The sequence below is a fragment of the Pezoporus wallicus genome, unplaced genomic scaffold (genome assembly GCF_028554395.1).
Source record: "Pezoporus wallicus isolate ANWC-B61680 ecotype Strahan unplaced genomic scaffold, APGP_CSIRO_Pwel_v1 contig_2871, whole genome shotgun sequence".
Taxonomy (NCBI): Eukaryota; Metazoa; Chordata; class Aves; order Psittaciformes; family Psittacidae; genus Pezoporus; species Pezoporus wallicus.
In genome coordinates, this window is record NW_026640775.1 from 3,668,528 (window position 1) to 3,690,402 (window position 21,875).

The 21,875-nt window shown below is 36.3% G+C and overlaps 1 protein-coding gene across 2 annotated transcripts in view; it reads left to right on the forward strand.

Annotated features, from left to right (window-relative positions):
• SLC41A2 (solute carrier family 41 member 2) overlaps positions 1–21,875 on the forward strand; it is a 53,123-nt gene that overhangs the window by 25,423 nt on the left and 5,825 nt on the right. The window contains exons 8-12 of one of the 2 annotated variants that reach the window (XM_057420559.1): positions 3,890–4,037; positions 4,600–4,679; positions 13,709–13,840; positions 14,816–14,964; positions 15,115–15,198. In XM_057420559.1, coding sequence (XP_057276542.1) covers positions 3,890–4,037; positions 4,600–4,679; positions 13,709–13,840; positions 14,816–14,964; positions 15,115–15,162 — 557 coding nt within the window. In that variant the 3' untranslated portion in view covers positions 15,163–15,198. Of the gene's footprint in view, positions 1–3,889; positions 4,038–4,599; positions 4,680–13,708; positions 13,841–14,815; positions 14,965–15,114; positions 15,199–21,875 lie in introns of those variants that run through there. The other variant, XM_057420558.1, reaches the window with a different exon arrangement.

Here is a 21,875-nt window from a genome sequence, read left to right on the forward strand (position 1 = left end):
ATCCCTCTTCCTGTTCTGTTGCAGATGACATTTTCTTCTGTGAAAAAGATGGCCCACTCTTCCTTAAAAGATGCAAATAAGGCTAACATCTTTTTAGATTCTTATAGCAAGGTGTGATACAAGTAGTCTTCCAGAGCTAAAAAATAAACTCCCATGCTCTGTTCCCAAGAATTAGTCTGGGTATGAGTAGTTTCACTAGTCCTATAGGTAACTGGAGTCTGTCATTGCTCACTTGTGACAGATTCTGTAATGTAATTCTAACCTATTAATTGCTTCTATAGTTCTGTTTTTACTTCAACTTAATAGGCAGGGAGTACAATTTAGCATTTGGATAGAGAGCAACTGCCTTGCCTAATTTTTATATAATGTTTGTCTTCAAAAGCCTGGTCACGTCAGGGAGAATTTCAGTGGTCTGATGTGGAACTTGTAAATAGATTAAATATATATACCTGATTTCCTCCTTGTTTAGTGGCATGGGGTGGTTGCTGACCTCTTTGTTTATTATTCCCTCTAGCACTTTAGAACAAAGAATCCCAATAAAGTCCTAGTATATTATCCTAGCAGAAGGGTTTTTTAAAGAAAAAGAATCTAAGCTCTGTGTTCTGTCCTTGGAGGTCCCCCACTCCTGAGAGTGACTTCTGGCTTTTGTGCTTTTCAAGAAGAAACTTATGGCAGTATTGCAACAATGGGGTAGCTTTTATAATCCGTTTGATGTCCATCTCTATTTAAAGAACTTGGGTATAAAACCTATTCTGTAAATTTTCTCTGTACTTACCTCCACGGTGAAATTAAGACATTTGTACACACTGAAATGCTAAACAGTAAGGCCAAAAAATTTAACTTCTCTCACTTGCTGTTGACTCAGAGGAACTAAGCTAAGCCATTTGTGGAGTAGCCTTGAAAGTCCTACCTGAGTGTGTAGAAAAGATCACTGGTTGCAGTTTGTTTCCTGTCATTGTCTTTTATGTCACTATGTACCTTGGTTTTATTGCCATAAAACACATATTAACCTTCTTGAAAGTTCCTCTGGCTTTTGCTTTGTTTGCTGCAAAAATTACAGCTTCTGTCATTTTATCGATGGATATTTCCTTTTTTTCCTGTAGGTGCTGTTAACTAACTTAAAATATGTTGAACTCAGCTAGTGAAAGATTGGATAATCAGCCATTGGTTAGTCATATTTTCCAAGATTTGTAAAGCTGCCCTTGCTTCTGGCTACTCACTGAGTTCTGAAATGGAACTGTTGCACTGCAGATATAACTAAAATAAACATAATTTATAATTCATGAATCATTATACACTAGCAAGGCTGTCTTCTCATATTTTCTTTTCCTTTTATTTAAACTTCTAATAGAACGTTTCTGTGGCAGGATGACATGTGTATGTATATTTTATATTTTAAATAGTTATTATTTATTTAGAAGTTACCCATTAAATAATTCTTGGTTAGCATTCATTGTTCATTTGCTGGACTGTTTTCAGTTTTATCTATATGCATTTTTCTTTTTTCCAGAGAAGAAAGGAATTATATAGTTATTTCTTTGCAATTCTTGGACTAAATTCTTGGACTAGCTCTCCAAGCTTGGAGACTGTGCATAGTCTCCTTTTTTTCATGAGCGCATTCTAGCAAGTTCTTTAGTTGTTAGTGGGATTAAAAAAGGAATTATTGTAAAAGGCATAGGTTTTTTAGCTTTATTTTCCTTTCCTGTGTTGGGAGACGTCTTGTAATAAAGAGTACAGTGGCCTAATTGTGGATTGGATATAAGGAGGAAATTCTTTCCTGTTAGGGTGGTGAGGCACTGGAATGGGTTGCCCAGGGAGGTTGTGAATGCTCCATCCCTGGCAGTGTCCAAGACCAGGTTGGATGAGGCCTTGGGTGATATGGTTTAGTGTGAGGTGTCCCTGCCCATGGAACTAGATGATCTTAAGGTCCTTTCCAACCCTAACTATTCTATGATTCTATGATTCTGTGAACAAGTGAAACAATATCAAAACTTAATGATTAATTTGTGTAGTGCTCATTGCATCTGTGTTTTGCTGTTCAGTGTTTGCAACAGAGGATCTTTGCTGACCAGCACACTTTACCTTTTAATAAAATTGGCAACCTCTCCAAAAATACGGTGAAGTCTTGGAACTGATTTTGTGCCCTTTTGTATTTTACTGCATATGCTACATTAGAGCCATCCTCTCATTCTTCTCTCTGGCCTTTAAATCAGTTATTGGGCATCTGGTATGGGCTTATGTGGGCTCATGCCCCACCTTGGTTCCACATGAGAGGAACAGACAGGGAAAAAGTAGCAGGGGTACAGTATGGTTTATGTCTTGGGGGGGGGGGGGGGGGGGGGGAACGACGAAAAGAAAGGGGAGAAAAAAAAGAGAAGTTTCAAAATTTTAAATAAATAGATGTAGAATGAATTACATCTTTCCATGTGAATAATTTTAGTGCACACAGGGTTCTATCTTCATTGCAGGCAGGGGGAAGGAAGCTTTTACCTAGGCAATAAGTAGTTCAAGAACCTTACATCAGTACATTTCTTTTTTTATTAAGTTTGATAAAACTATAATTACCAAATAAAGGAATTATGTATTGTGTGTACTCTTTGGGGGAGAACTCTTTACATTAGGCCCACCAATTAGTCCACAAAAAGAAGGAAAAGGAGGGGAAAAAGACAGTACAAAGAAAGGAGATAATATACTGCAGAACAGTTAGATAAGGAAAGGAAGAAATTACTTCTCTTTTAGGCTTTGTCTCGTTCACATTCTAATAGCTTTCTGCTTTTAGCTTACGCAGTGAAAGGTATCTTACTATCTTTTCTGCCAGCTCTGCTACAGAGGTTGTTACCAGTCAGTGCAGAAGGACAGTAGCTTCTAAAAACTCTGCAGCAATTCTAGGAGTAATTTTAGCTCCACCAAGATAACATCGCAGTAGTAATTGCTTGAATTTGCAGCCTTTGTAATAAGCCATAATCCATTGGTAAGAATGCATTTCTAGTTACTAAATATTCTTCTTTCTTTGCTAAAGGGTCTGTGAAAGTGGAATGCTTACATAGGTTGTATAGATACACATATACATACATATATATATATATATATATATATATATATATATGTTTGCCATTAGGATGAATTTTCTGTTATTTACCTCACTGTTGAATTAGGAAGTCTTGGATCACTGTAATAGCTTCTGTTTGGATGAGATTATAACCCCAAGTAATCCAAAAAAAATAGTGTTCTTTCTGTGGACAGCTGTTTGACTTATAAGATCAACTTTATGATGGTACTCACTGGTGTTGGCAGTTGTGTTCCTATGAAATATGATGCAATTCTGATGGATAGCTGAAAGCAGCAGAATTGTGGCTGTGAATCTGCAGACTCAACTGGTTCTAAACCAACTGAACTACTGACATAAATATCTCAGGATTACATGTTGTGCTTGCATCATTTTAGATACGCTATTTCTAGGGAGATTACCATATTATCTGTGCTTTGGAAAGAAGGAGATGTACATATGCTATGAATTTGTGCCTAAACAAAAATTCAGTTCAGGATTTATTTTTTTTTTAGATACGTTACAAAATAATGATTGATATTCCACATCCTTATTGCATTTTTATCAAAAAGCATTTTACGCAAATCCTCTTCAAAATTCCTTCTTTGTACAGACAGTTCTGTTTTTGAGAAGATGGGAGTCAGTGGTCACATACAGCAGATATTAACCATATTGTTTACTACAGTAGTTGCAATTTTAGGAACAGTAGCGATAAAGACTATTAAAGTTCCTCAGTTGCATGATGTAAATTATAATTTGAGTTCTAAATTAGGAAAAACATAAAGGAATGTCTTGAAAGTTAAAGTTGAGTGTTTTTCTTTTTTTTCTATATTATCATTTTAGAGACATATTACTATATATCTCCTTTGGTTGGTGCCTTTTTTTTGGCTCTGACTCCGATGGGGATTGTCATAGCTGCCAAACATCCAGCTACCAGAACTGTTCTCCATTCAGGATGGGAGCCTGTTATAACTGCCATGGTTATAAGCAGGTAAGTCTATTTATCTTGCTTCATCTTGATAGTCATCCCATGTCTTTGCATCTTATTTAACACCTGGATGTACTTAAAAGAAACATTTAAGGAGCCTCTAGAATATAACGTGTGCATAAACTTTAATCTTGCCCAAATGATAAAGTTACAAAGTTAAGTCACAGGTGGGAATGTGCAAGGAAGTCAGCAGTAGCCAATGGCCGTAACTGAGTGGAATTGTACTGTATCAAATGAAGAAAATGGTGGGATATTCATCTCCTGCAGTTTCCAATCAAGATTTTACATTACGATTATTTAATCCAATGAAAGTTATGAATCTTAAGAGTGGAGTTATTGAAGGAAATTCTTTGGTCTTTTGTTATACAAGAAGTCAATCTTAGTATCTAAATAACTATAGCAATGTTAGTCTGTGGCTGAGAATGACATAATGGGGCAGGAGAAAAGATGAATTGAGAAGAAAATTGTGGTTTGAAGATGTTTTCAAAAAATTGCTAAAAAAGTTTTTAAATACTAATTAATGTACTTGTTTGCCTTATTCTACATCTTGTACTTTGTTTTTCAGTATTGGTGGCCTTATATTGGACACAACTGTATCCGATCCCAATTTAGTTGGAATTGTTGTTTATACCCCAGTAATTAACGGTAAGACTCTGACAGGATTAGGTGCTACTGTATATCAAATGATATATCTTGCTTTGAGAAAATTCTTTTACGGTAATTTTCTTTTATGCTAATTAGTACTTGGTATATTAATTTCAAGCTTTGATTTTGATGTCAAGAGTTGTTTATTTGAACGCCTAGGGAGTCCTTCCCAATCTTATTTATTACAACCATTAAAACACGATAGAGAATGTGAGAAGTAGGAACGCAAAGTATGCATTTAGAAACTGGAAGTGCAAACATTGAAGTAGTATATTCAAATATTAAATTATTAAATATTATATTGAGATGGTTATGACTGAGGAAACTGGAGATAAAATTTTATTTCAAAGGATTTTCTTGTAAACATCCAAGGACAAATTTTCAAAATGGTAATTTATATGTAAATGTACGTAAATATAAGAACTAACAGGGATGCTACAGGCAAATAAATAGGTTTCTTAAGAAAAATGTGTGTTGTTGCCCATGCTTGGTAAGCACTTTCCAGGTTTATAAGAATGTATTTGTGCAAATTTGGTCCTTAAGTGTTCTCTTTTCTAACAATAAAAACAAGGCAAATTTTATAAGAACAGTTAATATCTTATTGGACTGATGCAGTTTGAAAATGCCTTTTTTTTTTCCTATAGTATCACAGGGTCGATACATAGTTTGCAGTAATTATAGTAACCGGATCTTTTCCAGCTGTGTGACTGCATAGCTGTTCTTTCCCCTTTTGTATTCTTCCGTTTGATTTCTTAAATTATTTTGCACTTTTATGTATTGTTGATCTTTAAACCATTTCTCCAGTTACCAAGATGAATCTGACTTCTAATTTTTGGCTTACAAGGGGCTTAAATTGGCCTTTGAAAATTCCATATGGGTATATTGTTTTCTGTTTTCTCAGCTATTAGTGAAATTAATTATCACCACTTGTTTTCCACCTAGATAATAAAAGGTTAATATGGACACTGAGTTTTAGTTTTGAACCACATGACCCTGAAACAATTACTTTTCCAGAGTCTGCTAATGGAAATTAGTATGGGATAGCACCAAAACATTTTACTGCAGTTGAGGGTTAGTATATCTATTCCTGTAACCATTAGGCAAGCTGCTGAGTTAGAGGAGGAAATCATATTGACAGAATCATGTTCTTGGCAAATTCATGTTAGCTCTTGTTTTAAAGCCTTCATATCTTTTGGATGTTTATAAATTGCTTATTTAATAATTTGTTGTAACACTTATGTAGGAATTTAAGTTTCACCAATATACGGATTCCCCAGATGACCCTTTCTGTCCCTTTTTAAAGATACATTTTCTGTTTTCCCCAGTACAGCCCTCTGGTATTCACTAACCTCCAAGATAATCAGTTTGCAAAAACGATCACTGCTAATTCATGGATTGTTCATCTAGCTCTCTAAAGATGCACTAAATTTAACTTACCCTCAGGCCCTAATACGTATCAGTTTGTTATCAGATATCATCATTTTTATGAAGGCAGTAGACAAAAGGAACTGAGTATTTTTATCTTATACAGAGCATGTTACTTGTTCTTCTTTTCCTTAAAGGCCCTGTATTTCTTTCCTTTGTACTTCTAATATGAAACATTTCTGTGTTGCCACTCGAGTTCCTTGCTAACTGTAAATTAGATTTTACACTCCAGCCTTTATGCTTCCTTGCCTGTGCCTTGCCTTTATATTAATTAAAAATTGCAAAAACTTGCATCTATCTTTTGTGAGCTTCCATTTTGATTTCCAGATACCTAAAGAGCAAGGCAGGCATGCAATTGATCTTCAACTATTTTCTGCTTTACATCTGTAACTTTTCTTGTAATAGTCCTTTTTGGTAACCCACTGCATTTGCTTTCTAAGAGAAGAGGATTATCTTTTCCTTTTAAGCAGGTATACTCAAACCAGTACTCTTACCAGTGATCCTGCTTTCCTAGATGACATCCATTGATTATAAAAAACAACTGTCTGGTGATTATTTTTTACTGTTTCCCCAAAGGCTCCTATTTCTGCTCCAGTACAGTACCAGAATATTTCCACATCTTCTCTATAGACTCATTTATTATCTATCGACTCATTCTAGACTTGGATACAGGTCTTATAGATACACAACTCTCTCAAGGCCTCATGTTCCTGCCACATGTTCAATAATGATGGTCTTTAACCTGTAGCAGTAAAATAACTCCTCTTGTGAGTGGAGCTGTGCATCTTGTTCACTGTCATTTTCTTTCACAAAAAATGGCTGTGAAACCTAGATTGCCTCTGTGTTTACACTTTACCCTTTTAACAGTTTTAGCTAGTGATTTGACTTAAGTAAATAATTATAATTACTAAGACTGAAAGCTTGCTATAAACATGCCTCTAGAAAAGCAGTAAATGTACTACTTTGTTTCTTATTTTCTTTCAGAAGTCTATCAACAGTATTAAGGCAATGCACATACATTCATTTGAACTATCTTTAAAGAAAAACAACTAGCCAAATGCTAGTTGATTAGCCGTCAGGTCATAGAATCAGCTAGTTTGGAAAAGACTTTTAAGATCATCAAGTCCAACCGTTACCCCAGGACTGCCACGACCACCACTAAACCATGTCACGGAGGGCCTCATCTGCATGTTTTTGAGCACTTCCAGGGATGGTGATTCCACCACTGCCCTGAGCAGCTGTTCTAATGTTCATGGAAGTTTTGTATTTCTAGGTTGTTCTTACCCTTTGTCATCTGCCCCTTGGTCTACTATGCAATGCCTGAGAATGTTATTTTCCAAGGCATACCAGGTGCCTTACTCCATTGTTCATGTGAATTTTTCATGCTTAGCTCCTTTTCTTGCTATGCATAAAGCAGTCTTTCCCCAGCTCTGAAAGTTCAGACTTCTTCAGTGATTGGTAATGAACCATCAGTGAGTTGTTTATAGTCCTGAGTCTGTATTTCAGGACGTTTCAGGACCTTTGCTATTATCCCGATCTCTTACATTGTAGGGAAAGAAGCCTCCATTTTGGAGCTCATACCAAGCTCACAACAAGCTTAATAGACCAGGACTAAAGTTATCCTAAGGCCTATGGCCTCTTACTGCTGATAGCAATAATGCTTTTGCAATGCCACTGGGAAACAACAGAAGCACTAAGGAATTTTGATTATCCCTCATTCAGAAAGGAACAGAGGGGAATAATGCGTTAAGTGTTGTATGTTTGTGTGCTAACACTCTCAACGCTCAGAATTCTAAGGATAGAGGCATTTCAATTGGAAAATACAGAGAAAATATGTTCTGTGTAGAGGATGCAGAGTGGGCCTGTTTTATGGTACACCTCTTTGAAAAGGAAATTGTAGGTAGGTGATTTCTTGGTTGCTGTTAGGTTAACCTCTCCTGGGTTTCATAACTCTACTGGCACCTTTTGATATTGCTGGTCAGTATACTGCAGTAAACTGGGGTTTAAGAAATCTTTCAGTTAAAAAAGCACATCTGTTGACAGTCATTTACTGACATAAAAGGTGTGCTAGACCACTTAACGGATGGCTTTTTAAATATTATTGTTGCAGAAAGCTTTCTCTACCAGTGCTTTCCAGGTCTTGGAATTCTTATTGTAAGCCTAAGTAATGAAATGAGCTGAGATTTTTCCCTCAAAACGCTTTTCATATGCTTTTTCCTTTATTCCTTTATCTTAACTGAAAGTTTGTTGCCTGTATGGCACAGAAAACCTGACAGAAACCAGGGAAAACCTGAAAGAAATATTATAACCTGTTAGGATTGAGTCCAGCCATAATTTGAGGATAGTGTAAATTTGTCCAGGATTTTCAAGCTGTCACTGTTTTATTCAGTGCCAGTTGCCACACCTCGGAATCTGGAACAGTATGCACTGCAAAACTGCCAGTGTTAGCCTTCCTGTGTGCACCATTAAATGGTGCTTTCAATGTGGTTCTGTCTAGAAGGTTTGCATAATCTTAGAGGTGGGACAAGTAACTTTCATCACATACATTACAGTGTGGACCCATAAATCCTTTGGTTTAAGAAATATTGGTCTGGAATATGAGCAGCCTCAAAGGTTCCTACCCCTGTTAACAATAACTGCAAATATTTGCCAAGAATATTAAAACAGTTCTTAAGCAGGTGGGCATTTATGGTCAGCTTTATTGCTGGTGGCCAGAAGTATTTCACAACCGTTATTTTCCATTTTCCCCCTATTAAACACATTTATTGAGATTAAAAATTATTTTTAATTCTATGTTTGATTGGTTTAAATTGTAACTCCGCTTTTAAAAATAATAAAATCAGTTTGTGGTTTTGGCCATTGAGGTACTTACAAAGTACTTGAGATTCAGATGTCTGTGTTTGTTGTACTGAGGGTCTGAATCAAATAACTAAGCCCAAGCATGCCTGTGCTTCAGCATAGACACTCAAGTAGATCTTTATGTTTTCTAATGGATGAGATGGTTAAAATTTGCAAATCCTTTTACAGCATCACAGTGTGTTGAATTTGGCTCAGGAATTGCAATTTCCAGGTAACTGAATTCCTTTTGTGCAGAAAAAAGATAATGCCTTAAACAATGATATGCTTTGTGAATATGCAGCAGAAATTAACGAAGGTGCAGTTACCAGATAGAGCCACTTTCCTCCCTGTTTTCACTGTATGCTTAGACAAAACATGGTGATATATCTTCTAAGTATTTGCATTTCAGGAGTTACTGCATAATAACCATCATGTTGATAGACTTCACTCCATTTTTATGCATCTTGTAGAATGGAGGTTCTGCAATTTAATTCTGAAAACACCTGAAAATTAGAAATGCTTTGTAGACTATGTGTAGAAAAATGTGCCTTTGCAGATGGTTTAAAGCAATATTCTTTAAGGGTAACACAAACCTGTTGTAATATTTCTTAATATTTGTCTGTACGTATTGTAAAAGTATTTTATACCTGGAGGGAATAAATGTAGATCAAGGAATACAAGAAACCTATATGAGAAAATTTAGCACAAAACTTACTGAATGTCTGTTGTCTGGGAGATGAAAGTTAAGCTTATGTAATATATCCCCCAAACCATACCTTTTTTATCTATTAGTAGGATAAATTCAATGACAGATTCCAGGTCTTTCAGAGAGCTTTTGCTGTAAATTGTTTTTGAGAATATGGAAAGAAAATACCCAGAAACCATTCCTCCTCAAAAAACTAAAATGCATTTTTAATGACTGTATATTTTAATCTCTGATCGCGTAGTTGCGCTATCAGTTTGCACATAACAGAGTAGTGCTTTGTTTAGAAGATAACCATTGTTTTAGACAGTCAAGCATCTCTAAGTGACAAGGGAAAACATTAGTGTAGTTGTATGGTAGTAGAGCAATTTGGCTAGGTAGCAAATTAATTTTCCTGCATCCTGAATTGGAAAGAACGTGATAGTCTCAGAAGGCACCTACGCTGTAAGAGAACATTTTAATTCAGTCTTTATTTTAGCAGGAAAAGGAGGAGGGGTTTGATTTTGGATATTTACTTTTGATGTATTATCGGATGTGAGTTTTAGTGCTTTACAGTTCATAGTTTCATAGATCTATAGAATCATAGAATGATTTAGGTCTGAAGGAACCATAAAGATGAACCAGTTCCACCCCGTGCCATGGGCAGGGACACTTTCCACCTGCTTGCTTGGAGCAACCAGGTTGCTCCAAGCCCCGTCCAACGTGGCCTTGAGCACTGCCAGGGATGGGGAAGCCACAGCTTCTCTGGGCAACCTTTGCCAGGGCCTCAGCACCCTCATAGTGAAGAATTTCTTCCTAATGTCTAATCTAAATCTCCCCTCTTCCAGTTTAAAGCCATTTCCCCTTGTCCTATCACTTCATGCACCTTCAGGTTCCTCGGATTGTCTTAAACTAGATCTTCTCCTACAGCAGGTAGTCTCCCAGTCCCTGACTTTGCCTTCTGCCACTTGAGTAGTGTGGCTGGAGCACTTGCCTACCTAGTTGCTAAACTGTACATGTAAATCTGCATATTCTGTGCTATTATAGGTGTGTGTTTTCATTTAGGCCTTTACTTGTAAAGGTTTTTAGAAGATTTCAGTTATCATTAGTTTTCACAACACAATTATATCAGAATATTTTGTTTTCTTTTTTTATATATGTATATACAGGGAACAATTTTTTTATTAGGCATAGGAGAGAAATTATTTATGAGTAAAACATAAAATGTAATAGTTTGCTTATATAACATTGTTTCAAAGGCTTCTCTTAAAACACATTCATATAGGAAAAGCTAATAATTTCCAACTGCTTTCCCGCAAGCGTTTTAAAGTATTAAAATAAATGCGACAAAGTAAAAAAGGAAGATGGAAGAAATGCAGATTAAAAAAGCAATGTAAAAATGTAGCTAGTTAAAGCTAGGCTTGTAATCTAAATATGTAACTCCCATAAAACATGATTTTTTTTTTAAAGTTAGTGGTAGAGTGGTCAGGGCAAAAGTTAATCTTGAATCTTCTGAAAGATAATATTATTAAAAATTTTACAGCTTTTGGTTACTGCTGTAACTGAGATTTTTTTTTTGTTTTTTCAATTAATTTCATTTTTATAATAGAAATACATTCAAAAGCAAGTTGTTGTTGAACTCCAAAAAGGCTAATGGGGAAAACTGACTGTTTTGAGCTATGGATTGTCTCATGACTATATGATACTATATATAAAAATGTATTTTTATTTATTATTATTATATATGTTAGTATATTTGATTTTATATTCATATATATTAGGGTGCTTGTTAGACAGAAGAGAACTGTGATACAAATTTTCGGAAGTATTCTTGCTTAATTCTTAACTGACTCATTAAAAAGATGAGTGTTTTAATTTTCTGTTAAAGTTTGAAGTCAGCATGACATCCTTCATGCTTCAGCAGAGAACATCTCTTCTGCTTATTGACAAAGTAGCACTCTCATAGTGAAGCTAAACAGATCTGCTGCTCTGAGAGGAATGCAGAACAGTTGCAGGATTTTACTTTTGAAAAAGATTATTTTCCTCTGTGTTATAGTTCTCACAGGAATGAAAAGAAGCTAACTAAGTTAATCTTTATTATCAGGTATTTGCTATGATTACTTCAATGCTGTTTACCTGGAAAAAACAACAAATCTGACTTAAACATTCATGGAAACAGTCCTCATATACATCTACAGAGATTTTCATAATATGAGCAGCTACAGAGCACATGACAATTTTATGCATTTGGAAGATGCTGAGAAGCTATCAATTTTGGGTATTGACATCTTGTCAACTGATGCAGTTTTATCTACTTTTGCTACTTGCAGGGATCTGATTAATCTGATACTGCTGAGATAACATCACATGCACAGTAACTCCTGTTACAAAACAGGGTATCTCTGTACATATCGAAGTGATTCGTTTAATGCAGCTTTATGCATGTCATTCTATGACCAGCAAAACAACAAAACCTGATAGTCCTCTGTGTGTGGTTCCCTGTGAAAATAGAGCCTGCATCTTCCTTGTTGCTGCCCTTTAAAAAGGGTGATGTCCCCTGAGCCCTATCCAAGGAGAAAAGGCATAACTCCTTCAGTTTTTCCCCATAGAGCAGGTTTTCCGGACCTTTGATCATCTTCATGGCTCTCCTTTTGACCTTCTTCAGTCTGTCCACAATTTCCTTGAATTGTGGGGACCAGAACTGGACACAGTACTCCGGGTACAGCCTGACAAGCACTGAGTGGAGTGGGATGATCACATCTGTGTCTCTGCTAGTGATGCCCCTGATTTGCCTTTGTTGCTGCACTACAACAGTAACTGATGTTAATCTCATCCAGAGGACCCCCAGGTCCCTTTCAACAAGGTGCTGCCCAGCAACACAGATTGTAGTCTGAACTGGGCTCTTTGGTTTCATCTTCCCAGGTGCAGGACTTCTCGTTGTTAAACTTCCAGCCTGTCCAGGTCTCTCTGTAAGATGGCTCTCTCTTTTGATGTGTCCATCTCACTACTCAGTTCTGTGTCATCAGCAAACTTGGTGAGGGTGCTTTCAGTCCCATCATCCAGGTAATTTCTGAAGTTGTTGAACACTGTGGAGCCCAGTATCAATCCCTGGGGATTGATATCCCAGTTGTGACAGGCTGCCAGCTTCCTCTAAAAACTGTTGATCACTACTTTCTGAGTGCAGCTTGTTAGCCAGTTTCCCACCCATCTCGCAGACAACCCATCCAGTCTGTAACTTGCCAGTTTGTCTAGGAGGAAGCTGTGGAAAACCACCAGATGCTTTCCTGAAGAAGGGTGTGACATTTGCCCTGATCCAGTTGTTAAGGAATATCCCTATATCTCCATGACCTTTCAGAGATTATATACCTTGGCCGTGTAACAGTGCCAGCCACTTCTCTTTGCATCCTAGGCTGGTTTATTTCATAGAAATCTTTTTTCCTAATGGGAAGTATATCAGCAGTTGTCACAGAGAAAGTAGAATCTCCATTACTACCATTCTTTAAAAAATCTATTATTCAGACACTTGTCCTTTCAACCTGAATTATAAATGGCAGAAAATTACAGTTAATCCTTCTCTTTGGTGAAGGGGAATTAATAGATTAGCTCTTGAAGTCTTTTCCAGCCCTATGGTTCTGTGTGTGAAATCTGCATTTCAGCTTCTGGCAGTGAGTGCTTCTGCTTTGCATTACTTGCCAGCAATACTGACCTAGGAAGGTAATCCAGCAGTGGCATGACTATGTAGTACTTCTGTTGTTACAGAAGGATTTCCAAAGAAGAGGGAGCAATGAAAGGGAGCTTCACCTATGAGAAAGCATCAGATTGAACCTTTTGGAAGAGCCTTTTGCACTTAACATGAATAAAACTGATCTCCAAAGTATCCAGTGATACAACAAATTGTAGCCCAAGTATTCTGGCTTATTTTAATGCTCATTTTTAGCCCATTTATAACGAATATATTTTCTAAAGATGTTTATCTTTTTGACTTTTGTAAGTAGAGGACTATATCGGTAAATTTGCAAAAATATTGCCTACTAGAGAAAAAAAATAGTTGAAAATTTACCACTTGTTTCCTTTTGTATTTCAGGCATTGGTGGTAATCTAGTAGCTATTCAAGCTAGCAGAATTTCTACCTACCTCCATTTACACAGCATTCCTGGAGAGTTGCCTGAAGAAGCCAAGGGTTGCTATTATCCTTGCAGAACATATTATGGTACAGGTATGTTTTAGTTAATTGTCAAAACTGCTGTCTCATGTCTCCACTTTTCCCCCCTCTATGCCAGACTGTACTACCAGTGAGAATTGTCAACAGACTAAACTTGGTGTATGCAGTTCAAAGGCAGCAGCGACTTGGCAGTTTCCTTTGCCTGCAGTTGTTCGACTGTGAGAATCACAAGGAACTCCATAGGAGGAGGTGGTGCGTAGAGAGGAACACAGGAAAAGGTGTAACCCTAGCAAGGGTTGAAGACAGAGGCATGATGCTGTGATACCCACTCAGAAGGATTTCAAACTTCATCTTTGTTTAGCCTGTTTACCTGCTCCTGACCTTTGTCATTTAACTCCAGAAGTTCAAACCAATCTCCTGTTAGGACCAAACTTTATATCTAACATTATTGCTAAGTTCCTACTTGCCATTTCCCCCATTTCCCATTTGCCATTCTCTTTCTACATTCTTGTTTCACAGCTTTTCCCTCCTCTGTATTGCCCCCTTTTCTAATAATGTAGCAACAGTGGTGAAAGGTGATGTCTCAACAGTGTGTGTTCCACTTTCATATTTATGAAATGGATTGGAACTGATGAGAAAGTGGTAACGTGGGATTACTTGTTAGAAATATAAGGTACTTTTGAGGGTGTCTCGAATATGGTGTCCAAAAGATCCTCTTTCCTAGGATGGCTTTAGGAAGTCACTGCAACTCTAAAAATTAGATGGTATTACATGAGTGCAGAATGAAAGCAGACAGTTAACACTGTCTCTTGGAAGGACCCTGCTTAACTTTTCTGGCAGACACTAGCAGTGGCTTTTTTTTCCCTGTGTGAAAATCCTCAAGAAGCCTTTTAGCAGAAAATAATGGCACTGTTCCCCAGTAGTCAATGCTGTGGAATTTCAAAATGGCTTTTTATATTAAAATTAATAAAAACCTGATATAGTAATTGAAAATGTAACTGAATTTTGATAATTTTTTTTTTATTGTAGGAGTAAATAACAAATCAGCCCAAGTTCTGCTTCTTTTGGTGATTCCTGGACACCTGATTTTCTTGTACACTATCCACTTAATGAAAAGCGGCCACACTTCCTTAACTCCTATCTTTATAGCAGTATATTTGTTTGCAGCTCTGTTACAGGTAAGAAGAAGTACTAGTTGAAAATCAGTTTTTTAAAGAAAATTATGTTTATCTGATTTCTGAAATCTCATGTATAGTACAAGAAGGTATGGGTTAATACAGGTTTTCAGCACAGTTCTGAAGTAATTCATTATCTCCGCATGTATATAGCTTACCCAGATGTATCTGTATTGTGAGTGCTTTTCAGAAAACACCTGACTTCATTACTTCCCAGTCATGCATCTTGAGCTTTCTTTCACATGCTCCTTGGAACCATTTCATCTAAAACCCCCATCCTTTTAATCAACTACAAGGGAGGTGGAGACAGAGAAAAGTGGCAGTCATGAATAATGAATGTGTTGTCAGGGAAAACTGCCAAAAAAATCTCCTAAAGTGGTTCACATTACAATTTTAGTTAAGATGTTCAAATATACAGTAAATGAGAATGTTATGGCTTGGTTGGTGCATTCTTAATATTTATTAAAGCAGAAATTAGTCTGACAGCGATCACTGTACAAGAAATTGTAATTGCATTAGTTGTCAAATGTTACATTATTTTGGCTGGTCTTACCTAGCAGCCTGTAGGAACCAGGCGATGGCAGTTCTTGAAACACGCCTTTTGAAATAGCAATGTCTCAATTTAAATAATTTCATCTAGAGAAATCCGTGAAACAAAAATAAATGTTTTTCTTAAATCTATGGCCAATTTTTAGCTAAAACCTGGCTGAATTGCCAATAGAGTTTCATTGTACCTTAAAACCAAAAATCGACTGTTCGTGTTACACAATAAAAATGCAGTTGAAATTTCCATTAGTTATACATACTGCTTCTATAAATGTGGCCAATTTAGTTTTAAAATACAAACAATACCATCAGTCAAGCCTTAATAAAAATCATAATTTTTAATGTTTTAGATTGCCTAATAAATGTCTAAATTTCAAAATAGATAGGGTTCAAAAACTTGCTATTTTAATTTCATATGAGAATTCTGTACTTTTTTTTTGGTAGAAGTGGTGACATTCCAACCTTTGCAAATGAGAATGTCATACTAAAAGTTGTAAATTACTTTTCATTCTCTTCTTACATAATATTCCTAGTGTCCAACCTTATCACTGGTTTTATAATGTGTTTTCTTGAGGAAATGATGCTGTTTCTTCATTCTGTCTGTTCTGGTTGGCTGACTGTCCTTTCTAATAACTTTTGAATCCTTTGGCCCATCTCAGTCAAGTTTTTCTGTGTCTTGGCATTTCTTTGTCTTGGCTACACTTAACAAAAACAGGATGGGGAAAGAGTCTCCGTTAATGTCTCTGCTGAAGGTAACACTGCAGTGTGATTTCAGCCATTATTAGACTTCAGGGATTTCACATAGGAATCAGTCTGAATTCATAAATCCATATGAAATTCATACAGTCCTTGGCTCACACAACTGCAATTGTATGTTTAGGGATAAAAAGCTTTTCTTCAGCAACAGAGGACAGATCAAGATTTGAGAAAAGCAGTTCAGCCAAAAACCAAGTTAAGGGATTAGAGCAGGACTTTCCAACACACAGTAATTCAGACCCAGCATCAACATGTATGCACATGTAAAGTTGAGTTTTATAAATTCAAGGTCTGATTAGAACACTGGGTTTTGCAGTTGTGTATCTGAATTGCAGTCTATAAGGGCAGAGCTGATTTTCTTGATTTTTTGTGTGTAAAGTCGATTCCCTTTCTCTTGCTCCCTTTTATAAATCATTTTTTCTTCTTTGTCTTCTGTCTTTAGCCATAACAAGTAGTTTTACATGTATTTACTTGCACACTATAACTTCTCATGGGTCTTGACAAATTTACAGTTTTGGAACCCCATGTTTTTTAACACCTTCTAAAATATTTATGGATTCATTTCCCCATTTTAATTATTCTGGCATTTTTCTAGTAGTGATTATTGTAGTTTTGCATACCTCTAGTTAGAGCAGATCTAAAATGTTCAGACAGCCATTTCTTGCTTTAACCCTTAAATCGTGAACATATATTTATTTACTAAAAGCAGTTGTGTGCTTTTAAGTTTCTCTTTTCTCACAGAAGGCCCTTATTTGTACTCATTCCTCTTCCCTCTTTTCAGTGACATCATCTATGCACCTGGGTGTTGTAAGGAACAGTTTTCAAGCCACCATTTCTTTTGGCATAAACCAATACTTACTGATCTCATTTGTCCATAATTCTTTCAGATTTTTTTCCTTCCAGTGAGAGCTTTTCCAGTTCTGCGTTAAAACTGGAAAACCTCACAACTAATTATTATCATTTAGATTATCAACAAAACAAATCCATTGACAGTCTTTTGAGCAGTGAGAGATCTGCATTCTAATCCTTTTTTATCATGTATTGGACTTCACATTAATCTTCACTCTACATGGAAGGCATAAAAAAATGGATGTCAAAATTACAAGCCTGCTTGCAGGGTTTATCTTTTATGTTTGAGGTGGTAGGTGATAATTTAATAGAACATAGTGACTCCCAAAAGTAAGAGTTAATTATGGTCAGTCTTGTGTTTGAGGAGGTTTGATATCACTACTTTGCCCTTTGCAATTCCTTACATATATTGAGCTGGGGGTGGAAAGGGTAGCTGAATAATGATTATGACACCATCTACTTACATTTTTTGCACTGTGTTAAACTATTAATGCTAAACTAAAACCCAACAACAGCAATAAAGTGATTTTTCTGTCTTTAAAATTCAAGTGACTACTGAAATATGTTAAATTATTAATGACATATTTTACAGAGGACTAATGAAGGTTGTTAGTTAACTTCAAGATCTGTTTATTATCTCTGACTGTCCAGCTCTTTGTTTAAAATGGAGAGGAAGGGGTTAAGGAAATGACAAAAGTAGAACTAGGATGTTACAGTACACCAAAAAAGAACCCCAGGGAAATATTTATACAAAAACTTTAGCTATGACTAAAGACTCGTAGGTCTGAATTAGCTCTGTAGTGGAGAGTCTCTTCTGTGTTTATGAATGGCAGCACCAGAGGAAAATACTAAAAGGAAAATAGGAAGGAATATATAGGAAGGTATACCCTGTAAGTCTGTAGGTACTCCATGTAATGCAGTGTACAGTATCTGGGCAAGCTAGTGTGTATTAATGAAAAACAGTATATTGATTTTAAATGTGTTTTGGATTTTGTGAGTGGCCTCTATTTCAGAGGAATACTCCTTTTTTAAAAATTTTACAAGTCACACACCAGTATGCTGCATGCAGTTACAATCTGGTGTTTGACCAACAAAGAGTATATTAATTGAAAAACAGTCCTCAGCTTATACCTCAGAAAGGCTCAAGTATTTTTTAGCTCTATGAGGCTATGTACCGAGCAAAGTTTCATCCTCTGTCTTGTCAACCTGTAGTAGAATGAGAGCAGCAGTGGAATTGCCAAGCCATCAGTCCTGGCGAATGGTTCTGAGCATTTAAAGGCAGCCTCTGTTCTGTATGTTCTCACTTAGCCAGTAAAACGCCCTCTAAGGAATTTTCACACCTCCTAACCAAATCAGAGCACACAGTCATGTTAAAGACTCGGGGAATAAACAAACAATAGGAGATTCCCAGAGCTATTACCAAGCAAATAAGTAATTCCAAAATGCAGCCCTTATCCAGTGAAGGTCAGATGTGAAGTAATTTTTTGCAGGGCTTCAAGGCTGTTTGGAGCAATAGAAAGCCAAGAATTCAGCAGTGCTCGTAATGACTTCCTTCTCACATCAAAAGCATCTTGGATGTCTCACTAGTGTGGGGATTCTGATGATGGTATGGGCCTCTTCAGTGTGGAAAAATAACTCATGTGGTATACTGTACATTATAGAGAAATAAGGAAGGTTGTGTTTATAGAGAAAATATTGATGCATTTTAAATACTGCTTTTTCTAATAGGAAAGGTTATTTCCGAAATGTAAAGCAAGTTAACTGCTAAAAGAGACTACATTATTCAAGGGAATATGAAAACTAAGGTCCAAATGTGGACAGTTTTGTATATTCAGTGCTTTTTCATTGCAGCAAGAGAAGCAGACTTGCCATATTTACTGGGATCTGAATGTGGCTATCACCCATGCTCTCAATTCCAGGGATGTTGCTGTCTGTGGTAGAAGCCTGGCTCCTACCAGGTCATTAGCAGGGATATATAATTTTTGCCTCCAGAAGGCTGAGCTCGAAGTGCTTATGTATGGAGCATGACACACTGAGTTGTGCTACAGCAAGTGCACATTGAGCATACCTGAAAACTTAATGGTCAGGATTGCACTCCCCATTCAGACAGCTGACAAAAGGCCTGAAATTAGGACTGTCTTGGTTAAATCAGAATGTCTGACAAAGAAATCATGAAGACAGTCTCAGGAATTTTATTAAATCTGTGGAATAAGAAAAAGTGCCATAATCAAATTGTTTTAGAAAAAACTTCAGCTGAAATGGTATCCCTTTTTTTACTTAGATGAGATTTTAGTCTTTCATATAAGTAAGTATGCTATGCTGTCTGGGTACTTGGATACCATAGTGTAGTTAATACCACTTAGGTACAACACAAACAGCAGCAGAAAGAAAGAACTTGCTGTTCAGTGATTTCTTTGCTGCCAGACTTGAAGGAAATCTCTATGTTTGGAGGAAATTATGACAAGATACACACCAGATACGCTACCTGAGAAGACAGGGGAGACAAATTTGTTTTGAAAAATATATGTAGACCTACTCTGAGAGTGCACTGACTGCAGAATTCTGGCTTTAGAGAATGGAAATTCAGCAAGTTCAGTGTAGATCTATTATTAAGCCTTACAGTTACATTTAGCTTCAGGTGAAGACATTTAAAGCCATCTAAAATCTGAGGAATGTAATACAAAATTTAAGAGCTAACTTAATGAAGGGTCAAACCCACTAGAAGACCTAAACTGTAAATCTGCTGAGAATGGTGTCAGAGTCAGGACACAGTATTCTTTAGAGATCCTTAATTGGAGGGTTTCACTCATCATTGAAAAACCTAAAAAACAAAAACCAAACTTTACCTTTGCATTTCATAGGTTTGTAAGAGTTCTTATTCCACAATTAGTTGCGTGTGTTTCCTGTCTAAAGTAACAAAAGGAAACTACTTTGTAATGCACCTTCACATGGGAAAAATCAAAGGTGAATCAGCAGTACTAGTAACATGCAGGATATCCTGTCCAAGGCATGCTAAATAAACTGCTAAAAGGTCTTGGTACTAAGCTTATAGGTGAATTTTGATAATGCCCATGTGAGAAAGCATATGCAAATATATAACTTAAACTTTCTTTTTCCAGTTTGGTGTTTGAATTCACTAATCCCAGCAACTAATGTATGAACTAATATAAATATAGCAGCCTTCCAGTATCTGAAGGGGGCCTATAGGGAGGGTGAGGATGGGCTCTTCATTAGGGACTGTAGTGATAGGACAAGGGGTAATGGGTTCAGACTTAAACAGGGGAAGTTTAGATTGGATATAAGGAGGAAATTCTTTCCTGTTAGGGTGGTGAGGCACTGGAATGGGTTGCCCAGGGAGGTTGTGAATGCACCATCCCTGGCAGTGTTCAAGGCCAGGTTGGACGAAGCCTTGGGTGACATGGTTTAGGGTGAGGTGTCCCTGCCCATGGCAGGGGGGTTGGAACTAGATGATCTTAAGGTCCTTTCCAACCCTAACTATTCTATTCTAAATATAAAAAATTCAAATCTGATTTACAAATATGATGCATTTCAACCCTATACTTCTTATCACTGAGTTTGACCTGCATTCACTCTTGAAATATGGTCATCTCAGGTAAAAGAAACAATACAAATATTATAGAATGCTACAAAGTATCATTTAAGCTACGGGAAGTCTAGACAGTATTAAGAATGTTTCAAGGGATTTATGTATTTTTATTTTATATAGTAGAATTTAATTCTTTTCCCATTTCAGAAGTCATGAGAATTTAATTGCATGAGAAAATGCAGATAGTTTTTAGCGGTCCTTGCTACATGCAAAAGACCAAAAATAACTTTTCTGTAGCTGAACTTGTTCGTATCTAAAGACCTGCAAAGAATTAAATTTTGTGCCCAATCACAAAGGAAAAAAATTGCTTTATAGTGTATATTGTTCCCATTTCTAGTCTTGCAATTATAAGATTTGTGCTTTAAATAGTGAGGCTCACTCTTATTTAAGCATTTATATTCAGTTCTAATCTAATTTGAATCAGAAAGTTCAATATCAAGTTTCTCTTTATTTCTGCCCTTTGTTGTACAAAATTATATGTGTAGTTATACCCCTTATTTTCAGATTCTTCATAATTAGGATTTTATAAAGACTTCACTCCTGGTCTTTTCTTCCCTCCCTTCCTCCCTCCCTCCCTCTCATTCTTATTGCTAGATTCTGCTGCTTCTGTCTTCTCAGGACCTTTTTTGACAATGCGACTGATAGGTCATTTTAGAAATGCAGTCTAAACCTGATGATGTCTTTAGTTTCATATTCCTCAATTTCTATTGCAGTTTTTTTCCCAGAAGTAATAATGTAACATGATCTTCCTTCTGAAATATCAAAACTTCTGGAATTTTTCTGTATTTTTGCAGTCCATGCTCTAGGATATTTTTTTCTTGATCAGTGACTATAAAGTGTCTCACTTTGCTTTGATCTTTTTTTCTATATAGATATTTAGTTATTTTTTACCTTTCTTAAACCTTGCAGTTATTTCATTCTTCGGTCTGGAAAAATTCCTAGTGCTCTGTTTCATAATTCTACTACTATTCATCTCCCTTTCTTCAGGAAACATTGAATTATTCTCTTCCTCTGAATATTAAATAATTTTAAAATACTAGCTCACATCTTGAACTGCCTATATTTACAAGCATTTCTTATCACTTTTCTACAGCATTTCATGTTAGTACAAAAATTGTTTATCTTATTAGGCTTTTCTGTGATGATAGTCTCTTTA